A 21,157-nucleotide genomic window follows, 5' to 3' on the forward strand; every position below is an offset into this window, starting at 1 on the left:
CCATGCCACTCCACGTTTCAACAAAAGTTAGATAGAGCAAACATTCGTATCTTAATATTAACATATATACATTATACCTTTTTAATTTCCATAATTTATTCCTTTTAATTATTTAACACTCAAAGTTAATTTCTTACAACCCCAACGTTTACCTATTATTTTTTTTCCTAATCAAACAACACAGAGTCCACTCATTTGCTTCCCTATTGAATATCATCACAATAAAATTTCCAGAACCCAATTTCGTAAATAAAGCATTCACAACTATGTTCTCGGCATCAAATTCCCAATCAAAACGAAATAATTACAAACTCAATTTCAATTCAAGAAGTTTAAAATATTTAAGCATTATATTCTACAAACTCAACATAAATATTATATATTCAACTATTACGAAGTTCACGAAACAAGAATCAAAGATAAATTCATCGAACAGACACATTTCCGTTTAGCTTTTCATACCTAAAATTGCTCCTTTCTTCACACAATTTGTCCCCTTTTATAAGTTCCACCAAACTCAACGCTCGTAGCCTCTGAATTAAATCTCTTCCCTCGAACTTTCTCTCCTATAACTCACCGTAAACCCTAGTCTCAAAATTCCTAAATCTGTTTCTCTCCTGAGCATTAGTGTTCTCTCACACGCTGCTCTTCTCCCTTACTCCCTATGATTTCAAATTTGCGAAAAAAAGAAAAATAAAGAACGAGAATGGAGAAAAGGGGAAGTAGCAGAAAGAGAAGAGAGGAGAAATGACAAGAGAAAACGAGAAGAAGAGAAATGAGCCTTCCCATTTGGTGTAGTGGTATCATAGTACCCTCCCCACAGTACTGGCCGGTGTTCAATTCCCCGGATGTGCACTTTTTTTTATTTAAACATTTTGCGTAATTATAAGAATTAAGCATAAAAATTTATAGAACCTTCTTTCCCTGGTAATTTTAACCATGAATTGGGTTGTGAGAGTGAGATGAACGACAGGGTGAGGAGTGTGATTTTTCTTCTTCAGAACTTTTGTGACAGTCAGAAGCAAGTTCGGCAGATAAATGCTCAACTCATCCGCCGTAACCTCTATCCAAACACCACAATCGCAGAGCACTTCATCGGCGCGTGCTATTCACACGGCCTTATAAACTCCGCTCTTCTTCTCTTCACCACCCTCCTCCCTTCTCCCCATGTTTACATCTTCAACACCCTCATCAGAGTCTTCTCCCAATCCCAAACCCCACACACCCCTCTCTTAATCTACGCCCACATGCGCCGCAACAACGTTCTCCCCAACAACTTCACTTTCCCACCTCTCTTCAAGGCCCTCTCCGACGCCCGCCACGTCACCCAAGCCCGCTGCGTCCACACCCACGTCCTCAAACTCGGCCACCACCAAGACCTCTTCGTTGCCAATGCCCTCCTCGACGTCTACGCCACGAGCCGCCAAGTGGGGTTCTGCCGCAGCCTGTTCGATGAAATGCTTCAGAGAGACGTCGTTTCCTGGAGCGTGTTGATCGCCGGGTTCAACAACGTTGGGAACTATGATGATGCCTTGGTTGTGTTTGAACAAATGCAGTATGCCGGTTTTGTGCCTAATAGGGTCACCATGATCAACGCCTTGCATGCTTGCGCTCACTCTGGTAATGTTGAAATGGGGGCGTGGATACATGGGGCTGTAAAAAGGGGGGATTGGGAATTGGATGTCATACTGGGGACGGCTTTGGTTGACATGTATGGGAAATGTGGGAGAGTTGAGGATGGGTTGAGTGTGTTCTGGAGTATGAAGGAAAAAAATGTGTTTACTTGGAATGCTGTTGTAAAAGGGTTAGCTTTGGCTAAGAGTGGACAAGAGGCGATTCGGTGGTTTAACAGAATGAAGAAGGAGGGTGTTAGAGCGGATGAAGTGACTTTGTTGGCGGTTTTATCTGCGTGCAGTCACTCGGGTTTGGTGGACAAGGGTAGGGAGATTTTTGGTTTGTTGGTTGATGGGAGGTATGGGTTTTGCGCTAATGTTAAACACTATGCTTGTATGGTTGACGTGTTGGCGCGTTCTGGGCGTTTGCATGAAGCTGTTGAGTTCATGGGACGCATGCCTTTTGGACCCACCAAAGCTATGTGGGGATCGCTGTTATTTGGTTCTAAAGTTCAGGGTGACTTGGAGTTGGGCCTGCTGGCTGCTGAAAAGCTCATTGAATTGGATCAGGAGAACTCTACCTATTACGTTCATCTCTCGAATATGTATGCTGCAATGGGCAGATGGGGGGATGTTGAGAAAGTGAGAGGGGTGATGAAGGACAGACAACTGACTAAGGACTTGGGATGTAGTTCTCTGGAGGTAGAACACCAAAGACATGTAAACGAATTTTTGGCGTAGTAACTAAGTATTGTCGTGTTGAACATAAGGTATATTCCTGTCTGGTGTCAAGGACAAACCCCTTGAGATACTTCTATACAAACAAACCAGGAAATCAAACTTCTTGCCACATGCTTTTAAGAGCGAGGTTTTTAGTAGCTATGTTGGTCTATTATCATTTTTATCCAACTTAAGATGGAATACTTGTCATTTCTGAACATACAGAATTCCAAGTCAGTTATTACTTCTGTTTTGGCCCACCGTGCTTCAACATGTATTTCTTGTTTGTCAGTGATTAAGGATGCTGGTACTGTAATTTTGGCTACATTACTGGTCTGTGATGTTCAAGGATGGTAGAAAATGACCAACCATGTTTCTGTCGAAAGCATATACTTCATAGGGGAAGTAAGCACATATGGTCAGCATTCTTGTTTAGGGCCTACTGCTGTTGAGCTGAAAATTGCCAGCCATTTATGGTCGATGAGCCAGAATAAGTTTACAAAACCCCATCACTATAACTAACATTATACAGGGCATAGATTTTTGAGCAATTCATCAAGTCATTCATTCTTATTCCTTTCATTTCTGAGTAGTTTCTTGGGAATTTGGATATATATATATATAATTCACATAAAAATGACTAAAATAAACAATAATATATATATATATATATACACGTGCATAATCCCGTATTATGTTAATTTATCATTAATTAAATTTGTTTTTGGAATAGTCTTCATCAATATTCAGTTATGTTTAACAACTTTTGTCACTTAAAATTTAGTTTCCATCACTATTTTAGTTATATATATATATATCTCTTATAAAATTTCTAACATATTTGTACTTATGAAATTGTAAATATTGTTTATTTTGAAAATTAGACTTATGAAAATTATTATTTCTATTCATTTAATAAAATTAAATTAAAATTATTAATATCCTTCCTAATGTATTTTAAAGAAAAAGTTATAAAAACAAATAATTTCTTAAAAGAATCTTCGAACTGAATGTTATACAGAACAGTAAAAAAATATTAATCTGCATTTTTTATGTAAAGTAGGCTGGTCCAGTCTACTTTTACGGATCAAATGGAGACAATTCCTAAAAACTCTAATCATTTAAGAGAGCGAGAAAAGTTTCACTCCAACATTTAACTAATAATGTAAATGTGGACTTATATTAAGAATCTCATCTTTTATGACAGAATTATCGAGAGCACTTTAATATTTAAGAAACTAAATTAAATATTTCATTGCCGTTTGACTGCCGTATTATACAACAGTTATACACAACAACACATAATAAGATACTGCACATTTTACCATAACTATTTATTATTTAAAAATTGCAAAACTATATAATTACATTATTGCATTGGAAGCACCGAGGTAAAACTGAGTTAGTAATAATAGTAATGGATCAGTGTAATTCACTATACATCTATTTACCCTAACTAAGCAAAGCGGAAACTCTTCCATCGGCGTCTCACATGGTTGTTTCTGTTGCTGGCTTTAAAAAGTTATGATATTCCAGCTGAGTCATCTCCCCTCCATGTACTGGATCAAATTGGCATCTATAGAAGCTGCATAAAACCAAATCAACTGCAATTCATTAAAACATCATACATATGCGTCCATCTTCTGCTGGGATACGAAAAGTTCCAATAAACAAGCATTTTAGATACAAAGCATAACTATTGGTAAATGAAACACCTGAAGACCAGGTGATTCAGCTATCTTCATAATTGAATTAGAGTTAAATTAAATTTGGCCGCCATTAGCTTTCATCCTATCTTAGTAATGACAAACTAAAAGTTCTCTAATTCAAAACAATGTTATTTCTTCACAACATCAACTCGGTACTTCAGAGTCCGGAACTCTACTGAATAACATGATTAAGTTACAGGGCAGAATCTGCCACGTCTAAGATAAACAGAATAGCTATCAACAGGGGAACAGTATTGTCATTTTTCAAAATCATACCTTCCATCAATGCCAAGAATTATGACTGTATTCTTTTCGTGACCAAATGCAACTATGTAGTGAGAGCCCTCTTGTAAGCGAAACTGAGCAACCGACCACTCAGAATTGAAATACTTGGGTAACACTCCTGCAAGTGCAAAGTAAGACAAATCAACAAGGCAAGTGGAATTGATCAACACACTCTAGCCGACATAATAAATTATATAAAAATTCTGAAACCACAACACACTTCATAGACAGTGTTCGGTCTAAATAAATATTATGAAAATGAAGAATTTTAACAAATTTGGTGACAGGCAGGTAGCCCAGCTATACGGATGAACAACTGCTGAAACTACAATTACAACGAAAATATTTTAATGGTTAAACAGATCATGGCACCACATGCCACACGGGTAGTACTTTTGACGTGACAATTAAAATAAAACATCCTTGATCCCAAAAACAGTGTTAATGTGTTCTGAAAATTAACATTGAAAATAGGGTGAAAATGGATCACCAGGGGAAACATTGCCTTACCTTAGAAAGAAAAGCAGGGAGTGTCATTTTATAATATTCCATTCACGACAGGTGTAAACAAATTACCCCAATTCTAAAAGCCACCTTTGCTAACCAGACTAGAAATTGAATGGCAAATGTACCAGCCCTTAAGTATAGGTTTCTGGGGCAGGTTGAGGGGACAGGAACTTTTGAAGCCAAAATTCAACTATATAAGGATTAAATATTGTCTTAATAAGTTTAAAAACTATTTTTGCTTTGGATCCAACTTTTCAGAGTCCCAAAAAATTTAGAGAAGTATTCCTAAATGGATTAGTAAAAATCACTTATATTAGCAAAATCTGATATTCAACATGTTATTATTTGAATTTTACATTAAAGATTTGATATTCAACATGTGATATGATTTGATAGGGAAATATCTTATCAAATATTTTCTATTATTAAATATTGATTTTGCTCCTTATTATTGTAAGCAATCCTTTCAATAGAACATTTATATAAAATTAATGCCCCACCAATTTCATGTAAATATAGTTATTTTTCTTTTACCATTATTACAAATGTTCACTGGAATTAATTTATTTCTTAAACATTTTCGGTAAATTTTACTTAAATATTCAAGCATTACATAAATGAAATCAATTTCACCACAGCACTAGAAAAGCAAGCATACAAGCAATCATGAGGCTCTATCATCCATTAATATCTTCTTGTTTGAAAAACACAACCATAATCAATGTTACCAATTCAACCGTCACCCGCACAACAAAATGGGATTACCCATAAAAAAGGTAAAAATCATTTTAGAAGGAAAATAATAATTTCACAAGTACAACATATAAGATATAAAATGAAAAGAAATACTCTCGTAAAAGAATTCACCTTTAAATTTGATGAAGGAGCGAGATGAGTTAGAAGGGGTAATGGCAGTATCTGAATTGGATGGATTTTGAGGTTTTTCTTCCTCGGAGATGCTAGAATTAACCTTAAGGCTGAATACATGGACAGTACCCTTGTCACTTGAGACTGCTAGCCACCGTGCAGTAGAAGAGAATGCCAAACTATAGATCTCAGCAACATTTGCACCCCTTCTCACCTAAATGTGACACCCAAAAAATTTATAAGAGAACCACAAATTATTTGAAGTTATCACATAGTACACTAAAGCATGAAAGCAGAGAAAATAAACTAATATAGACATTTACTACCTAACCTTATAACTTTACCAACCCATGCAAAAAAATATGAATTACAAAGTAACCCAATTCCCAAACTAAACGCAGACGTTATAATATCCCGATTTAATCACTCACTTGATTCTATACCAGCATATTCTATGGAAATTACTCGTTGTAGGGACCACAGTAGGGCTCGTTCATTAAGTGAAGAGGTTAAATCATAAAGATTGTACAGGTTGAAAGATCGAACGAGTAATGAAAACAAAAACAATTGAGAGGAGAAAACCAACAAAACACAACATACTTCCTGAAGAAGTGTGCCCTGAACCGTGTCGAAAATTCGAATCAGCGTGCCCTTTGAGCTGGCGGTGGCAATTAACTGCCCATCAAGTGTGAGAGCGAAACAAGTAATTCTGGAGTCATGCGCAGATATGAACTTTGTCTTCTTTTGCGAATAGTGCTCAACGCGAATCTGACCCTTCTGCAATCCAAGGCATGCGAGAACGAACGAATCAGACAGTTGCGAAACCGCGCAGAGACCCTTAGGGTTGGGATAGGTCTCAATCTGGTGCAAGAGATTGAGGTCCTGGAAGTTGTAGACCAAAATCCTCTGCTCGACAGCGACGATAATCCGATCGCGGCGGAGCCGGACGCTGCGAACCGCGGCACGGGGGGATAAATCACCGATGCAGCAGCCCTCATGGTCGTCCCAGATCATGACCTTGTTGGGCGGGTAATGGGGATTGGGTCCGCCGCCGACGAGGGCGATTATGTTGCAGCGGAAGAGCATCGCGACGTGACCGATTCCGCCGCCGTCAAACTCGCGGCGGAATTGCTCGCTGAAGGGGTTGCAATTGTAGATGCGGAAACCGTTGTCAGTGGCGGCAGAGAAGCAAGCCTGGTCCTGGTTGAAGGCGAGGTGGAGCACCGTTGGGGGCGCCGCCGAGGAGAATCCCGGCGGCGATGCGGCGGGGGAGCGGTAGCGCTTTGGCGATTTCGGTTGCGGAGGCACGAGGGATTCGAAGTCGAGTGTTTGGGACTGTTCGGGAAGGAAATTAGGGTTTGGATTTGAACTGGGAGAGGTGGTTTGATCAGGATTTGGCCATGGAGGTGAAGCGCATGCTGAAAGCGTAGCCATTGAAGAATGAAAGAAGAGAGTGATCGATTTGTTTCAAATCAAAGGATTAAAAAACTGAAATATTCTCAGCTTCCTTCTCCCGCTAAGCACGCAAGATTACCCTACTCACTACTTTCAGAGTACTACTTACTTAATATTAACAGATATTTCTTTATCTTTTAGTTGTAATCTTGTGCGTTAATAACGGAACCCGCTACTTGAAACTCAAAGACAAAATCAATTTGGTTGGATGGAAACCGGGTCGGGTCAACTTTATGTGCATCTCAAAAAATATAAAACACCCGCCACCGACGGGTCGAACTCGGGTCACCCGAGTACCTTAAAAAAAGGTCACGCCGTTGCCGGGGATCGAACCCGGGTCACCCGCGTGACAGGCGGGAATACTCACCACTATACTACAACGACTGGATGAATGTTCAAAGAATTTTAAATATCAAATATCTTAAAGTATTGAATCCCGTAATGTAAACCTGAAAAAGAAAAGAAACGGTACGCCGTTGCCGAGAATCGAACCCGGGTCACCCGGTTGACTGGCCGGGAATACTTACCACTATACTACAACGACTTGATATGTTTTGTAACTTTTCGAAAATTCAGCCCATCGTCTTAAAATTTTACAAAGTTCTTATGTAAATTTAATGTCCATTTTCGTATGTTGCCTATCTAGTACAATAATTTTGAGCATATTAGAATTTGGCGAATTTTATTTCATTTACTCTAGGATTAAATTATTTACATTTCTGTAATAATTTATAAAAACTACATTTATATTATTTAAAAGTTATTTTATGTAATAAACAGTTTTAAGTAAGTTGAAAATATGTATTATCTATACATGTATGATTGGTCTGCCTAATGTAATCAACCGAAGATTTAGTTCATGTATGTGTGGTTTAGCACGCAACATCCCTTATACACTACTACAATTCAACATTTTTGCCAAATAAATGACAAATTGAATTTTTATGGTATAATTGTAATATAATGTTTATTAAATACTTTAAGTAAATCGTAATCCGTATCGTGAAGGTAGAGTTTGATGAGAATGGTGTTTTAAGAGAGATAAGCATTTGGTTGGATTGTCAAATTTTTGGAATCGTGACTTTTTACTCAAGATAATCAATTATTGCCTCATGGAATCAATTTTGGAAAGCTGGAAACCGAGATGCTTTGGAATAGATTATGGATTCTATTAACTTCAAGTTAATTTTTTAACTAAATAAATTATTTTATATTAACTTTAATTATAAGGGAAAAATATAATATTAAATTTTAATATATAATTTTTTTTTATCTTACATTCGTAAAATCATTAACAATTTCTGTCTTTAAATCTTCACTTTATCTTCAAATTTATCTTTGGAAATAAACCAAGTCTTAAAAAATAAAACAAGAGTTTTAAATTCCAAAAAAGATAATATTTGAAGTGCTAAAATTGATCCAGACAATGCTATCTCAATAAATTTGAAATAAAAACAATTATTATTTATTAATATTAAGGATCTTTACTGTTAGTGTTGAAAAAGATTAAAAATAAATTGATATTAAATTATTTTATAGTAGTTATTTGACTGAAAAGTTATACAAGTGTGAAAATTATCGTGTAACAAGTAAATAGAAATAAACTACAGTCTTCTTTAGATGTTCATAACACATTGGATCCTTTAGTGTTATTATATTACTAAACAGAATTTCTTAGGAGAGTACATATTGATATCATATGGAAAATCAAACTATTATATATTTTGAATCAGTATACTTTTATTTTATTTTATTTCTGTTACTGTGAAGATATCAATGTTGATGATTAACATGGTGAAAAAAATCATAATAAGAGGGTTTCTGATGCAACAAGGAAAAGTATTGTGCTAGCGTGCATTTGTTCAGGTGACGGATTCCTATTGTATTGCATTTGAAAATGTTGTGTAACATAAGTATCACCCTAGGTATAAACCAAAGGCATACATAGCAAACAATCCTTTTCTTGTTGCAGCTCTGAAGAAATTACATTCAACCAAATAAAACATGCACCTGCACAAGAAACTTAATTATTAGAAACCCCTATTTATAAGCTTCCTTAGTCTTTACCATTGTATATATTGTCTGCAACAATCATGGATATCAAAACCATTGACAAGTCATGTTCTGACAAAACCATGAAAGGTGTCTCTTTTCTTTTCCCATATTTCACATATATTGATACTTCTATTCTGTTCTCAAAATTTGACTAAGTTTTTTTGGCTATATATCTCTAAGGAAGAAAAGCCCCACCAAGTCATTACACGTTTAAAATCAACTCCTTCTCATGGCTGTCCAATGCTTCGGTTAAAAAGTGCACCTCGGAAGAATTTGAAGCAGGAGGTTATAAATGGTACAATGCATGTTCTTTTTCAGAATAATCCCTTTCAAACAGATAATGCACCATTTTTACAAATTCTGTATATTTTCATACTTTCTGTACAAACTTGATGCTCAAATGAACGTGCATGCAGGAGCCTGTCAATTTACCCAGATGGGAACGAAAAAGAGGGTGGTAAAGATCATGTTTCTATTGATCTGGTGCTCGTAGACACAAGCTCGTTGCCTCTTGATTGGGAGATCAATGCCATTGTAAACTTTTCTGCATATAATTTTATCGACGATGAATACCATATAACTCAAGGTACAGTTGGAGCTGAGTATATTTCAATCTTTAATTTGTTTGGTGAAGTCTTTTAACATTTGAACTTAACAAGATGTTAACAAATTGAAACTCATGCAGAAACAGATGTAAGGCGTTTCCATGTGCTGAAAACTGGGTGGGGTGTCGCAAAATTCATTGACAGAAGCACGTTTTACGACTCTTCAAACGGATATCTGATGGACGATACATGCGTGTTTGGAGTCGAGGTTTTCATTGTCAAGAGCACCAACAGAGGCGATTGTTTATCAATGTTTCGAGTACCTGTCCGCTGTTCTTATACTTGGAAATTTAGTGACTTTTCAAAATCAACATTAGACAAGTACGAGTCTGCAACATTTGTCGGAGGAAACTACAAATGGTACTACACAAAAATATGCTATCAACTTTCTCGACATGCAGTATATGTAACTTGAGACCAAATGTGTGTGTTGTTTTTGGCAAATTTTGTTTTTCTTTTTTCTTTTATCCTAGGAAGCTGCGCTTATACCCAAATGGAATGGGGGAGGGAAAGGGCAACAGTGTATCATTATTTTTAGTGTTGGATGTCTCAACTCTACCGGCCAACACTAAACTCGTTGTGGAGAACATCGTCCGTGCTAAGAACCAGAAAATTGATGACAGTCATCATCTTCAATCCAAAGGCGAGGCTATATAAACATGATCGACAAATAAGTGATTTATATTTGTTTATGCAAATTCAGATAAAGCCCAATATTCCTCTAACTTGGTCTTGGTTTTTCTTGCAGCTTGTCGTAAGTTCTCGAACTCCAGTTCAGGGTGGGGTTCCAGACAACTCCTGGCCTTAGCTAAACTTCAAGATCCAAATTCTGGATTTTTGGTGGACGATACTTGCATCTTTGAAGCTGAATTGACGATTCTTGGCGAAATGGTGCCCCGAACTGATTGATTCATGAGTCTAAAACAAATTCCAGAACCCCTCTGGTTCATGGCAATAGAACATCTAATAAGATAGAAAAACTGAACTCAGCAATGAATTGTTTATTCAACCATTCTCAACGAATGTTCTGTGGATCCACAAAGTACATTATATTTTTTTATATTCTGTGTTATTTAAATGAGTGCAGCTAGCTAAAAGCTTTTAAAGGATATCGATTAAATCACACATTTATATTCATTCGACGTGTATATATATATATATATATATATATATATATATATATATATATATATATATATATATATATATATATATATATATATATATATATTATAAAAATAAAATATTTATAAAAAATATATATATGTATGTGTGTGTGAGAGAGAAAGAAGTGTGTATGTGATAGAGTAATTAGAATTGATAGATGATTTAAAATAACGAGACATATTATTTAAATATTAAAATAATTTAATAATATAAATAGAATTTGTTAAACATGTTTCATTATTAAAAATATTTATTATTTTAATAAACTTATTTTTCTATACTTCTTCTCTTCTCTCTGAGATTTTTAACCTCTCAGATATTTTTTTAATAATAAGGAGATACATAGGTGATCATTGCAATGAATTTTTCCCCTTCATTCGACCAGTTTTTCGTATAGAGTAAATCAATTTCTATTTTTTACTTTCATTTTGAGACACTTGCAAATAGATCGAATGCATGTGTCACTCAATCCATTTTTCTAGTTCTTTGTCGATTAGTGGTCTTAAGAACTTACCATAATCATGATGCTATGGTCTGTCGGTACAGATAGAGTGGTATGAGCTGAGGCAGGAGTAGTTACTTTTAGAGTTGTATAAGTTTTCCTACCCAGAAAAGGAAACTAACTATTATATTTTATTTTGATATAGTTATTTTCTTTAAGTTCGTATTTATAGTTCAAATGTATGGAATTTGATGTTAATTTGATGAGACGTTGATAACATGTATTGGTTCTAGTAAATGGATTATTTATATATGCAAATTTAGTAATTAAATGATGATATGCTTGTTGATTGATGTTTGTCGTTGATCAATGTTGGTATGAATGATTTTGTTTGGTTTATACTTGTTTGAGTCACTTGAGGATGTTGTTGTGTGGTATAATTTAGTGGAAAGATGATGTTGTTTTAAGATTAGTGAATAGGTAAGGCTTGTTGTGGTTGGTTTTGGATTAAAGAGGAGATTTTGATTGGCAAAATTTGAAACAATGCTTGAATGGGAAAATTTGAAGTTTAAGGTTTGTTCTTGGGCAATTTAAAACTTGTGTAGCTTTTAGTTTACCTAAATTTGGGGTGTGTAAAATCTTAAATATGAGTTTTCGAGTTTTTGGTTTTTGGCAATAGGTTGGTATAGGAATCAGTCTTAGTCAATAAATATCGGGTTTTGACAGGTGAAATCGGGAGGAATGATCTTATTAGCAAAGTTGTTGTTTGGCGTTTATTTGGAGGTCATTCATGATTTAGTTGGCAACTTAGAGTATTAGGAACCTGGTTTATAGCAAGAGAAATGAAATACATGAGTTTTTAGTTATAGGTTGATTGGTTGAATCCTGATTCCTGATAAAATAATCAAAGTGGTATCTAATTTAAGTTATAAACCTGTTTTTAAATCATTTTGAGTGTCTATGATGCCATTTTTATCATTTGGATAGGTATGAGGGCAATCAAAAGCTAATTTATAGGTTTTTACACTTCTGGTGTGGCATTCAGCGACAGTCAGCAGTGCCTGCGCGCCAGAAAGCCGAGAGCTTTGGCACTCGGCTACAATAGAGTGGCGCTCATGCGCCAATTTTGCGCAAAGAATGACGTTCAACGGTAAGGATGTGTTGCTCAACGTCAGGGTCTTTACATACTCTTTTTTTATGTGAAATTATTTTGTTTTTGTGATTTCTCTTATGGTTGGTTGGTACTTAAATCTTACTATAAATGATCTTGTGATATATATTATGTATGAAAAGTTTGTGCTAATGGGATGCATGTTGTGAAAGGGGAATTTCATGGGAAATTTTTTAGGGTGGTTTAAAGTAGAGTGATGTATTGATGTAAGGACTCAATTTTATAAATTATCGTGACGCTCTAATAATCACTCCATCTCATATAGACAAGGGGATTATGTGGTGAGGAGTAGTAGGAGATTTTGTCTATGGTATGGTATTATTTGTGCATAGGTGGTAGACGAATTAGTCTTGTTTAGTAGCGTGGGGTGAGATAACTGTTTCACCACTACAAGTACAAAAAACTTGTCATAGTCTAACATAGATCTGGATTGGTCGAATCTAGAAATCATTGTATATTGAAATTTAATTTGACTTGGAAATGAGTTATATTGTTCATAATTGCATGAATATATTTCTTTTATAGTATTAGCTTATCTTTCTTCTGTTGTGTTTGATATATGTTTTGAAATGATCATAAGATGGATGCAAACAGAGAGACAAGAACTTTTTTGAAGTAGGCTTTGGACGCTAAGCGTGTGTTTGTTTCTATGGATTTTACTGTTGCCAGTGATTACCGAAGACGAATTTGTACATATACTCGTGTTCGCTTCTGCCGATTTGCAAGGATGGATTACAGTGGATTTGCGGGATACGTTTGTATATGGTCACTCGCATATATGCGACGATTTGCGCTGATTGTGAATAAAATTTCACTTTTGCCCTTAATACATTTGATAATACCAGCAGAGAGAAAAGGGAAAAATAACATACGATTCTGAGATGGGTTAATCGATTCCAGATGTGGTTGCAGACGCTGTATCCGGTTACAGTTATTAGAAAAAAATTTGAATCAATGTATTCGGTTACGGGGACTGCGTAATCGGTTACGCTACAAATGTATATGAATGGTGGGTGGTGTATTCGATTACTGGATGCTGTAATCGGTTACGCGTTTTCTGGTTAAGCGTGGTGAAGAGGCGAATTCGGTTACAGGCTGCGTTATTGTGCTCCACCAAGCTTGATCGTTCTTCCATGCTTCGTCCGGTGGGTGATTTGATATATAACATGGTTGGTGTTGAGTGTTGTGGTCAGAAGGTTGATGCACATCCAGAGGTCCATGAAGCACTGCATGAAGGAGGCGGAGAAGTGATCCGGACATGGCAGTGGAAGGAGTTCGCTGTATATCATCACCCCTAACATTTTCATTTTGTTGCAGGTTTTGCGAAGCAAAACTGGGGGCTTGGTTAGCTGGTGAAGTTGTTGAAGACGACCTTCTCCTTCAAATACCTCTTACCCTCCCTTCAATTTTTGGAATCTCCTCGCCACTCTCTGGTTTTCTTTCCTCTTTGTCCTCGACTTTATCCTCAGGTGTTTCTGGGTTCGTGACCCTAGATCCTCGATCACCAGAGGCGCCGACGTTGAGCTCTGGCCCCGCAAAATTGCTACTGCTTCTTTCTCCCTTCAAGACATGAAGACCGTTAAGACTGCGGTTAATGCGGTAAATTTTCCTTTCCCTGTCTCTCTCTCTCTTTTCTTCTTTTATTTTTATTACTATATACCAAATCAAATTATTCTTCCTCACCCTCCTCATTTTAGGCATTCAAAATTGACAACTCCTACTTTCCATAATTTGAATTTATAAACGGAAACAATATTAAAAAGTCATGCAATTTAGTTCACCTTTCTCCATACTTCTTTTTTATTTCTGCTTTACATTACTGGCATAGTCTATTTTTTTTTTAACAGTTTCGTCGTTACCAGTTCCCCTCTCCGATGAATAAACTCATCAATTTATTTCAAACTGATCAATATTGTATGGTTATATATTATGTTGTGATTATGCTAGGTTTATAATGTTTGTTTAATTCTTTTGATTAGTTGAATATATTAATGTATATATGAATTATGGTTATTCAATATATCAATGCATGATTTTAATTATACTATGTATATATGTTTAAGTAAATCTAGATGGAAGAATATATAGATTTATCATATTTGGAGAGTGAAGATATAGATGATGATGTGGTTGGTGTAGCAAATAAATTGATACCATTTCGTAGCAAATTATATTACAAGCAAATACTACATTTTAAAATTAATTTATTTTATAACATTATAATTTTTTTAATTTTTAAACATTAATTTTATAAATTATTTATAATTTTTGTCTCTTTATAAACAATTTTACAATTAAATATAACATTAATAAATAACATTTTATATTACTTTTATAACTAGAGGCATTTTGGTAATCTTTAATTTCTACCAATTAAACTAATTTTTAAAATCTATCACATCAATCAAATCCTATACTAATTCTCATTAACTTTACTTCCAAATCCACTCTTAATTACCCACAAATCCACTCAAAAAAACAACTAAAAAATTACTCTTAAATCCACTGAAATCCATTCAAATCATCTCCCCAAATACACCCAAAAGAACAAAGCCTAAAAGAACATATGTTTTAGTTTGATTAATATAGTTAATTTTTTTTTTGTTATATAGTTATGTTTTGGATAATTGTAATTAAAATTTTATATATTGTTGTGTTAATTGATGTTGTTTATTAAGCATAATCATACAAATTCCTTCATATTCCTTTTTTTTTTTAAACATAACTAGAAACTTCTAAATGTAGCAAAAAGAATATAGACATATTTTTATGGTGAACGATGAGCTCCATATTCTTTTGTGAAAAGGAAATCTTAAATGCCTTTATTTTTATGAAATGTTGAATGCCTGTCTACAATTAAAATATTTCATTTTTTTATTCTATAATGTAAATATTAATATGTTTTCATAAAAAAAATGCTATTTTTTAATATATTCTAACTTTGACTTAATTATATCCATTTTTAGCAGCCTATAATGTATTTTCATTTAATAATGCACGGACAATAAATAAATATCTTTAAATCTTAATATATCATAATCACAATTCACTATATACTAAGTCTTCAATAAGATAATTATTATTTAGATTCAACCATTTATGATTAAAAATCAGTAAGCAAACGCAATACTTGTTTCTATCTCGTACTTGTATAATCATATTTTTATACTTTATTCTTAACACGTAATAAAAAAATTAAAGATACGTTCTATTCATTTTTGATCAAACATATATAAGTTAATAATTAATAATACACATTTTTTTCTTTCAATTTAGATCTATATTTCATTTTATTAAAATATACGTATTTGTTGAACTTTTCTTTTCCATAGTGCCTGTATTTCCTTATTTATTTATTTTTTCTTGATTTCGCTCAATAAATTAATTATTAATCATTAGTACGGCAAATCCTTACCTATTCCAGAAAGGTACGGTTTTCCACATGGATACAATGCACACGCGTTTCACCATCACATCTTATTCTCTCTCATCCCACTTCAACTTCAATCAATCAGCTTACGCAGCACGCCAATACAGTACGCGCAATCTAAACCAGTTCCCTTATCAAAGTCAAAATCTCACCGTTCATCAGACCCCTTCTTCCTCAATCAACAGCCAAGATCCACTTAACAAAATTGCCCAAGTAGACTTCCCCACACGGAACACCCTAAAAATTGAAAATAACCCGCGCGATTTTGAATTCCTCTGCCACTCCGTACTCCACTAGCTTATTTTTAATTTATTTATTTTCCACAAATTTCACTATCATTTTATATAATATAACTGTGTTTTTTACTGAAGTAAGCTAAAACTGTGTGATTGATCGTGATCGTGGTGGTGGAAGACGAAGATGAAGGGGAAAAGCCACAAGATTGGAAAGAAGCAGAGTAGGAAGATGAAGGGCGCGTTGACTAACAGCACCACCAGGCACTTGCAGCTTCAGCTAGGTCAAGTCTCCCTCATTCCTCTCAACCAACCATCTTCTACCACTTCTTCCGATGTTTCTTGCTTCCAGAACCTTCTGCATTCCGAACCTCCCAACACGTCTTCATCGCGCGTTCCGCTCACCGACGATTCCTTCGCCGACGACAGATACTGTATTCTCAGCCAGGACTTCTTCTGGTACTTATCTTATTATCCCTATCGAATTTTGCGATTTCGTTTCCTCTTTCGCTCACGCGGTTCCTTTTTTGTTCCTGGTAGCACTCCGGATTACATCACTCCGGACAATCAGCATACTTTGAATGGCTTTGATTGCGATATGGTAATGTATTTCAAATTGACGATGTCGTTGTTCTTGCCGTTGCGTTGAAAAGAAATTGGAGCTTATTAGGGTTTCTGTTTCGCAGGATACACCATGCCCCAAATCGCCTGAGAAGCTTAACACTACGAAGAGTAAGAGATGTCGACCAGGTAAGATCCGTCGCATTTTATTGTGTTTTTTTGACAATCTATTACCGAGTTTTATGTTTTCGGCATTCGGATTTTTTACGAAGAGTCTGAGATTAGAAATCCATGTACTGTCTCATTTTCTCAGCCTAATCTTTCATATGTATGTATATTAGTCTTGACACGAATGACTTGCATGCCAAGCGAGTTGCAAAGGTTTCATTGTTTATTATACTTTTGTTTCTTGTTTTCTCATAGTCGGTTCAACCTCTCATTAAAAACATCTAATATGTATACTTTTCTTAGATGTTATGTCGGTTCAACCTCTCAGCCCCACCTTTTCTGGTGACCATCAGCCAGCTGTGGAACTGGGAAAGGATTCTGTTGACGACGAATTTGCTTTGGAGAAAACAATAGCAGCTGCTAAACCAAAGGGTCAGAATTACGTGTCCCAATCTGCAATTGCATTGCGTTTCCGGGTTATGCCTCCTCCTTGCTTTAGGAACCCATTTTTAAAAGATGTTACAGAAAAGGAGATTGATTCTTTTGGAAACCAAAGATTGAAATGTGCAGGTATGATTCTAGTTAGTTCCTTCGCTACTTCTTTTCAATTATCGTAGCCAAGCTTTTGCTACCTGCACGATATTATACCTTTTGGTATTTTTGTTTTCACAATTATTGTAAATTGCTAACTACACAATGGTGAAATTGAAGGCCTCTTCCCTGCAATCAGTGGTGGTGACGGGCTTTCACGCTATCGTGCTGACTTTCATGAAATTGAGGTAGTGTGTTTTTTGAAAGGAAAATGTTAACTTCTATGGATTGCTTGAATTGGTTTTAGCTTCTCTGGTTCGATAACTTAGGTATAACTTATCCTTTCATTTTCAGCAAATTGGTGGAGGGAACTTTAGTCATGTTTTCAAAGTATTAAAACGACTAGATGGATGTTTGTATGCTGTTAAACGGAGCATCAGACCGTTACGCCTTGAAACAGAAAGGTACAATCTTCGAACTATTGGATGTTCTTATTTTTTTCACAGGTCCGGTCGCTTACTATAATCGTCCTACATTGCAGGACAAAAGCTTTGATGGAAGTTCAAGCTTTGGCGGCCCTAGGTTTGTAACTCATAGTTCCACCTCTTGTTTTATTCTGCATAGTGGGTTGTGTCGAGTTTGCTTTCTTTATTTCATTAACCTTTTGGTTCTTCAGGTTTGCATCAGAACATCGTGGGCTACTATTCTTCATGGTTTGAAAATGAACAGCTGTACATTCAGATGGAGTTATGTGATCACAGCTTATCTATAAGAAAATGCCCAGAGGCATTTACAGAAGCACAAGTGTTAGATGCCTTATTTCAGGTGAACTTCTTTCGCGACCATTTTTAATGGGCCTTGCTGTTATGCTTCATTACACGGCATGTAGGAGTTATGAAAGCCGGATGTCTCGCACGAACTACCTTCTATTTACTATGATGAAAGTCCACTCACTGTCTCTCTTAGATTTTTATTCTGGTAGAGTCATACACAAGTTTCTCCCAATCCGTTGTGCTTATGCATATTTTTTATTCGATTTGTTATGACATTGCCAGGTTGCCAATGCTCTGCGATTTATTCACGAGAAGGGAATGGCTCATCTAGATGTGAAACCCAATAATATTTATGTGAAGAGTGGTGTTTATAAACTCGGTGATTTTGGATGTGCGACTCTTCTTGATAGTAGCCTCCCAATTGAAGAGGGTGACGCACGTTATATGCCCCAGGAAATTCTTAATGAAAATTATGATTATCTAGACAAGGTTGATATCTTCTCCTTGGGAGCTTCTATTTATGAACTAATCCGCAGATTGCCTTTGCCAGAATCAGGATGTCAATATTTTAACCTCAAGGAAGGCAAGTTTCCCCTCTTGCCTGGTCATTCCTTGCATCTTCAAAACTTGCTCAAGGTAATACATTATTTTGGTTTAATGTCCGGTAAACTGTTAACAATTCACTCCTTCCAATGGTTTTGTCATCTTTCAACACGGTGAATTTCTTGCAAGAGTGATAGAAAATATAGTTTTTGGGTTGTGGTTTACTTTGGTCAAGAAACTAGGCATTCACACACGTAAAATGAATTTTATTTCCATTATCATACATTTGCTTTACTACCAGTACTTCTATAATCTGGTGAAGTTTAAGTTCTACTCTAAAGCTTCAGTATTTATCGTTGCGTCATCCAGTTACTACTTCATTTAAATTTGGAAGATTGTTCATTTGCACGAAAATAATTGTGATAATATTTGTGTCCAATATCTATGTATTGTTTGTTCTTTTGATATTTATCTTCATTTCCAGTTTTCTTGTCCTAAATAACATTGTTTAAATTTGTAATTTTAACATGCTTGTTTTGGTGATTTAGGTCATGATGGACCCTGATCCGGTTAAGCGGCCTTCTGCTAGAGAATTGGTAGAAAACCCAATTTTTTGTAAGAAGATTCAAAGAATTGCGTGAAGTTAACCACGAATTATTTTTGCTTTTGGGTTGGATCATACATGATCGGTCCTGATTGTTTCATGGCCAATTTTGTGAAATATCTTTTTCGGATATATATATATATATATATGCACCAAACTTTTCTCGAGAATGGAGCAAAAATTGTAAATTTAATGGTCTAATGATTCATTGGATTGTACTACTGATGTGCAAATGACAATTGGCAAATAAAAACCTTACTTTGACATGCAATTGTCTTTTGTTATTCCTGCTGTTATGAGAACTGAAGTCGTGCGCATCTGCTTTGTTATTTTTAGAGAATTTGTTTGACATATATTCCAGGTTTTTTTATGGATATCTTTTGATATTTTATATATTTTTGTAATTTAAATAGGATATTTAAAAGTAATTCTTAAAAATAAAAGCTCGTTTTAAAGTATAATCTAGATAAAACTATACAATAAAATAAGAGTATACATATATTAAGTCTCACTGAATGCAATTGCAAGTAAATTTAAATAAAATTGGTTTAAAAACAATTTTAATTTATAAGTTTTAAAAAGTATATATAAATCCATAAAGTTAAACTTCAAGTTAGTCTTTTTAATTTTAATAGTTCTATTACTAATTTTATTTCAATGATTTGATTCTTAAAGAATGTAAATATAATTAGTATTTATAGATTATAAGTATTATCATGATATACCCACTATCTTCTTAATAAACAAAACTTTAAAATATTTCGCACGTAACATGTATATTTATAAAAATATCTTTAGTATCCAATTATATTTAAATTCATCTAAATAATATATAATTCAATCATATGTAAATAGCTAAAAATAGTCAAATTTGACCGAAAAGCAGCAGCAATATTTGTGCATATAAGTTTTCTTTTTCCTAATTTGACGGGTGGAAAATCTGGGAGGTGTAAATATTACCAAGTTAATTTCATCTTTTCACCCAAATCGAACCTGAATTTATATAGAATAAATGAAATTATGATACTTTGAATTTAACAATTTAGTGTATTTTACAAAGGTAGAAATGTTACGTAGCTTAAAATAGGACTAAAGAACCGAAGTAATTCATAAATATTGAGGACAATTTTAGCTAATTATAAGGAAACTGATCATACTATTTTTTTTTTTAGTTTTTGAATAATGTGAAGTGTTATTTTTTGGTTATAATATCAGTGAGAAATTATTATTTTTTATGTATTGATCCCAATTAACAAATCACTCGAGAAAAGCATTTGAAATTAATAATGAATATTGACTTGGTCATTAGTAGGGACTAAACTTTCCACACTAACATTGAATTATTTATTTTACATTCCCATTTGTGAAAATTTAACGAAATTTCATTTGTATAGGTAGAGAGTTCTCGTTCAACTTCTCCACCAAATGTTTCTTTTACTAAATTTCCCCAACCAACCATCTTCACTTCTCCATCATTTAATCATTTAATTTTCAAGAAAATCCATCACTTAGATACATTTTCTACCTTAAAAATCATATTAATAATATCTCTATTCATTTATAACATATTTTTGCTTACATTTAACATATCTATTTTTTTATCTTTTATTATTTAAAAAACTATTTTATCCTTTATTTTCCTTTTTTATTTTCATGATACTCTATCTAACTCTTCTAATTATAATTTTTTTTGTTTGTTTTGTTTCAATAAGGAAGTT

At 34.5% G+C, this 21,157-nt stretch overlaps 4 protein-coding genes and 1 non-coding gene across 6 annotated transcripts; 3 read left to right on the forward strand and 2 right to left on the reverse strand.

Moving 5' to 3' along the window:
• The first annotated feature begins 432 nt into the window (after positions 1 to 432).
• Positions 433 to 2,474, forward strand: LOC108318858 (pentatricopeptide repeat-containing protein At5g43790). The gene has a single exon (XM_017556228.2). The coding sequence runs from the start codon at positions 963 to 965 to the stop codon at positions 2,352 to 2,354; it is 1,392 nt and encodes a 463-aa protein (XP_017411717.1). The 5' UTR covers positions 433 to 962; the 3' UTR covers positions 2,355 to 2,474.
• Positions 2,475 to 3,652: 1,178 nt separating this feature from the next.
• LOC108329794 (autophagy-related protein 18a) lies at positions 3,653 to 7,290 on the reverse strand. The gene is made up of 4 exons (XM_017564183.2): positions 6,302 to 7,290; positions 5,702 to 5,915; positions 4,319 to 4,445; positions 3,653 to 3,918 (listed from the first exon to the last, which is right to left on the reverse strand). The coding sequence occupies exons 1-4, from the start codon at positions 7,133 to 7,135 to the stop codon at positions 3,822 to 3,824; spliced, it is 1,272 nt and encodes a 423-aa protein (XP_017419672.2). The 5' UTR covers positions 7,136 to 7,290; the 3' UTR covers positions 3,653 to 3,821.
• A 178-nt stretch (positions 7,291 to 7,468) lies between these two features.
• On the reverse strand, positions 7,469 to 7,540 carry TRNAD-GUC (transfer RNA aspartic acid (anticodon GUC)). The gene has a single exon. It is a non-coding gene; the product is annotated as a tRNA-Asp (tRNA).
• Positions 7,541 to 9,202: 1,662 nt separating this feature from the next.
• On the forward strand, positions 9,203 to 10,876 carry LOC108327094 (uncharacterized). Of its 2 annotated transcripts, none has more exons than XM_017560808.2 (6): positions 9,203 to 9,298; positions 9,392 to 9,506; positions 9,628 to 9,797; positions 9,897 to 10,176; positions 10,290 to 10,459; positions 10,565 to 10,876. In XM_017560808.2, the coding sequence occupies exons 1-6, from the start codon at positions 9,250 to 9,252 to the stop codon at positions 10,723 to 10,725; spliced, it is 945 nt and encodes a 314-aa protein (XP_017416297.1). In that variant the 5' UTR covers positions 9,203 to 9,249; the 3' UTR covers positions 10,726 to 10,876. The 2 variants fall into 2 exon arrangements, with proteins under 2 accessions (XP_017416297.1, XP_017416298.1); XM_017560809.2 differs by having other exon boundaries at positions 9,903 to 10,176.
• Positions 10,877 to 16,400: 5,524 nt separating this feature from the next.
• LOC108346865 (wee1-like protein kinase) lies at positions 16,401 to 19,703 on the forward strand. The gene is made up of 10 exons (XM_017585920.2): positions 16,401 to 16,718; positions 16,800 to 16,860; positions 16,946 to 17,009; positions 17,292 to 17,558; positions 17,700 to 17,767; positions 17,874 to 17,983; positions 18,061 to 18,101; positions 18,196 to 18,344; positions 18,575 to 18,928; positions 19,384 to 19,703. The coding sequence occupies exons 1-10, from the start codon at positions 16,447 to 16,449 to the stop codon at positions 19,474 to 19,476; spliced, it is 1,479 nt and encodes a 492-aa protein (XP_017441409.1). The 5' UTR covers positions 16,401 to 16,446; the 3' UTR covers positions 19,477 to 19,703.
• The last annotated feature ends 1,454 nt before the right edge of the window (positions 19,704 to 21,157 follow it).

The sequence above is a fragment of the Vigna angularis genome, chromosome 2 (assembly GCF_016808095.1).
Source record: "Vigna angularis cultivar LongXiaoDou No.4 chromosome 2, ASM1680809v1, whole genome shotgun sequence".
Lineage (NCBI taxonomy): Eukaryota > Viridiplantae > Streptophyta > Magnoliopsida > Fabales > Fabaceae > Vigna > Vigna angularis.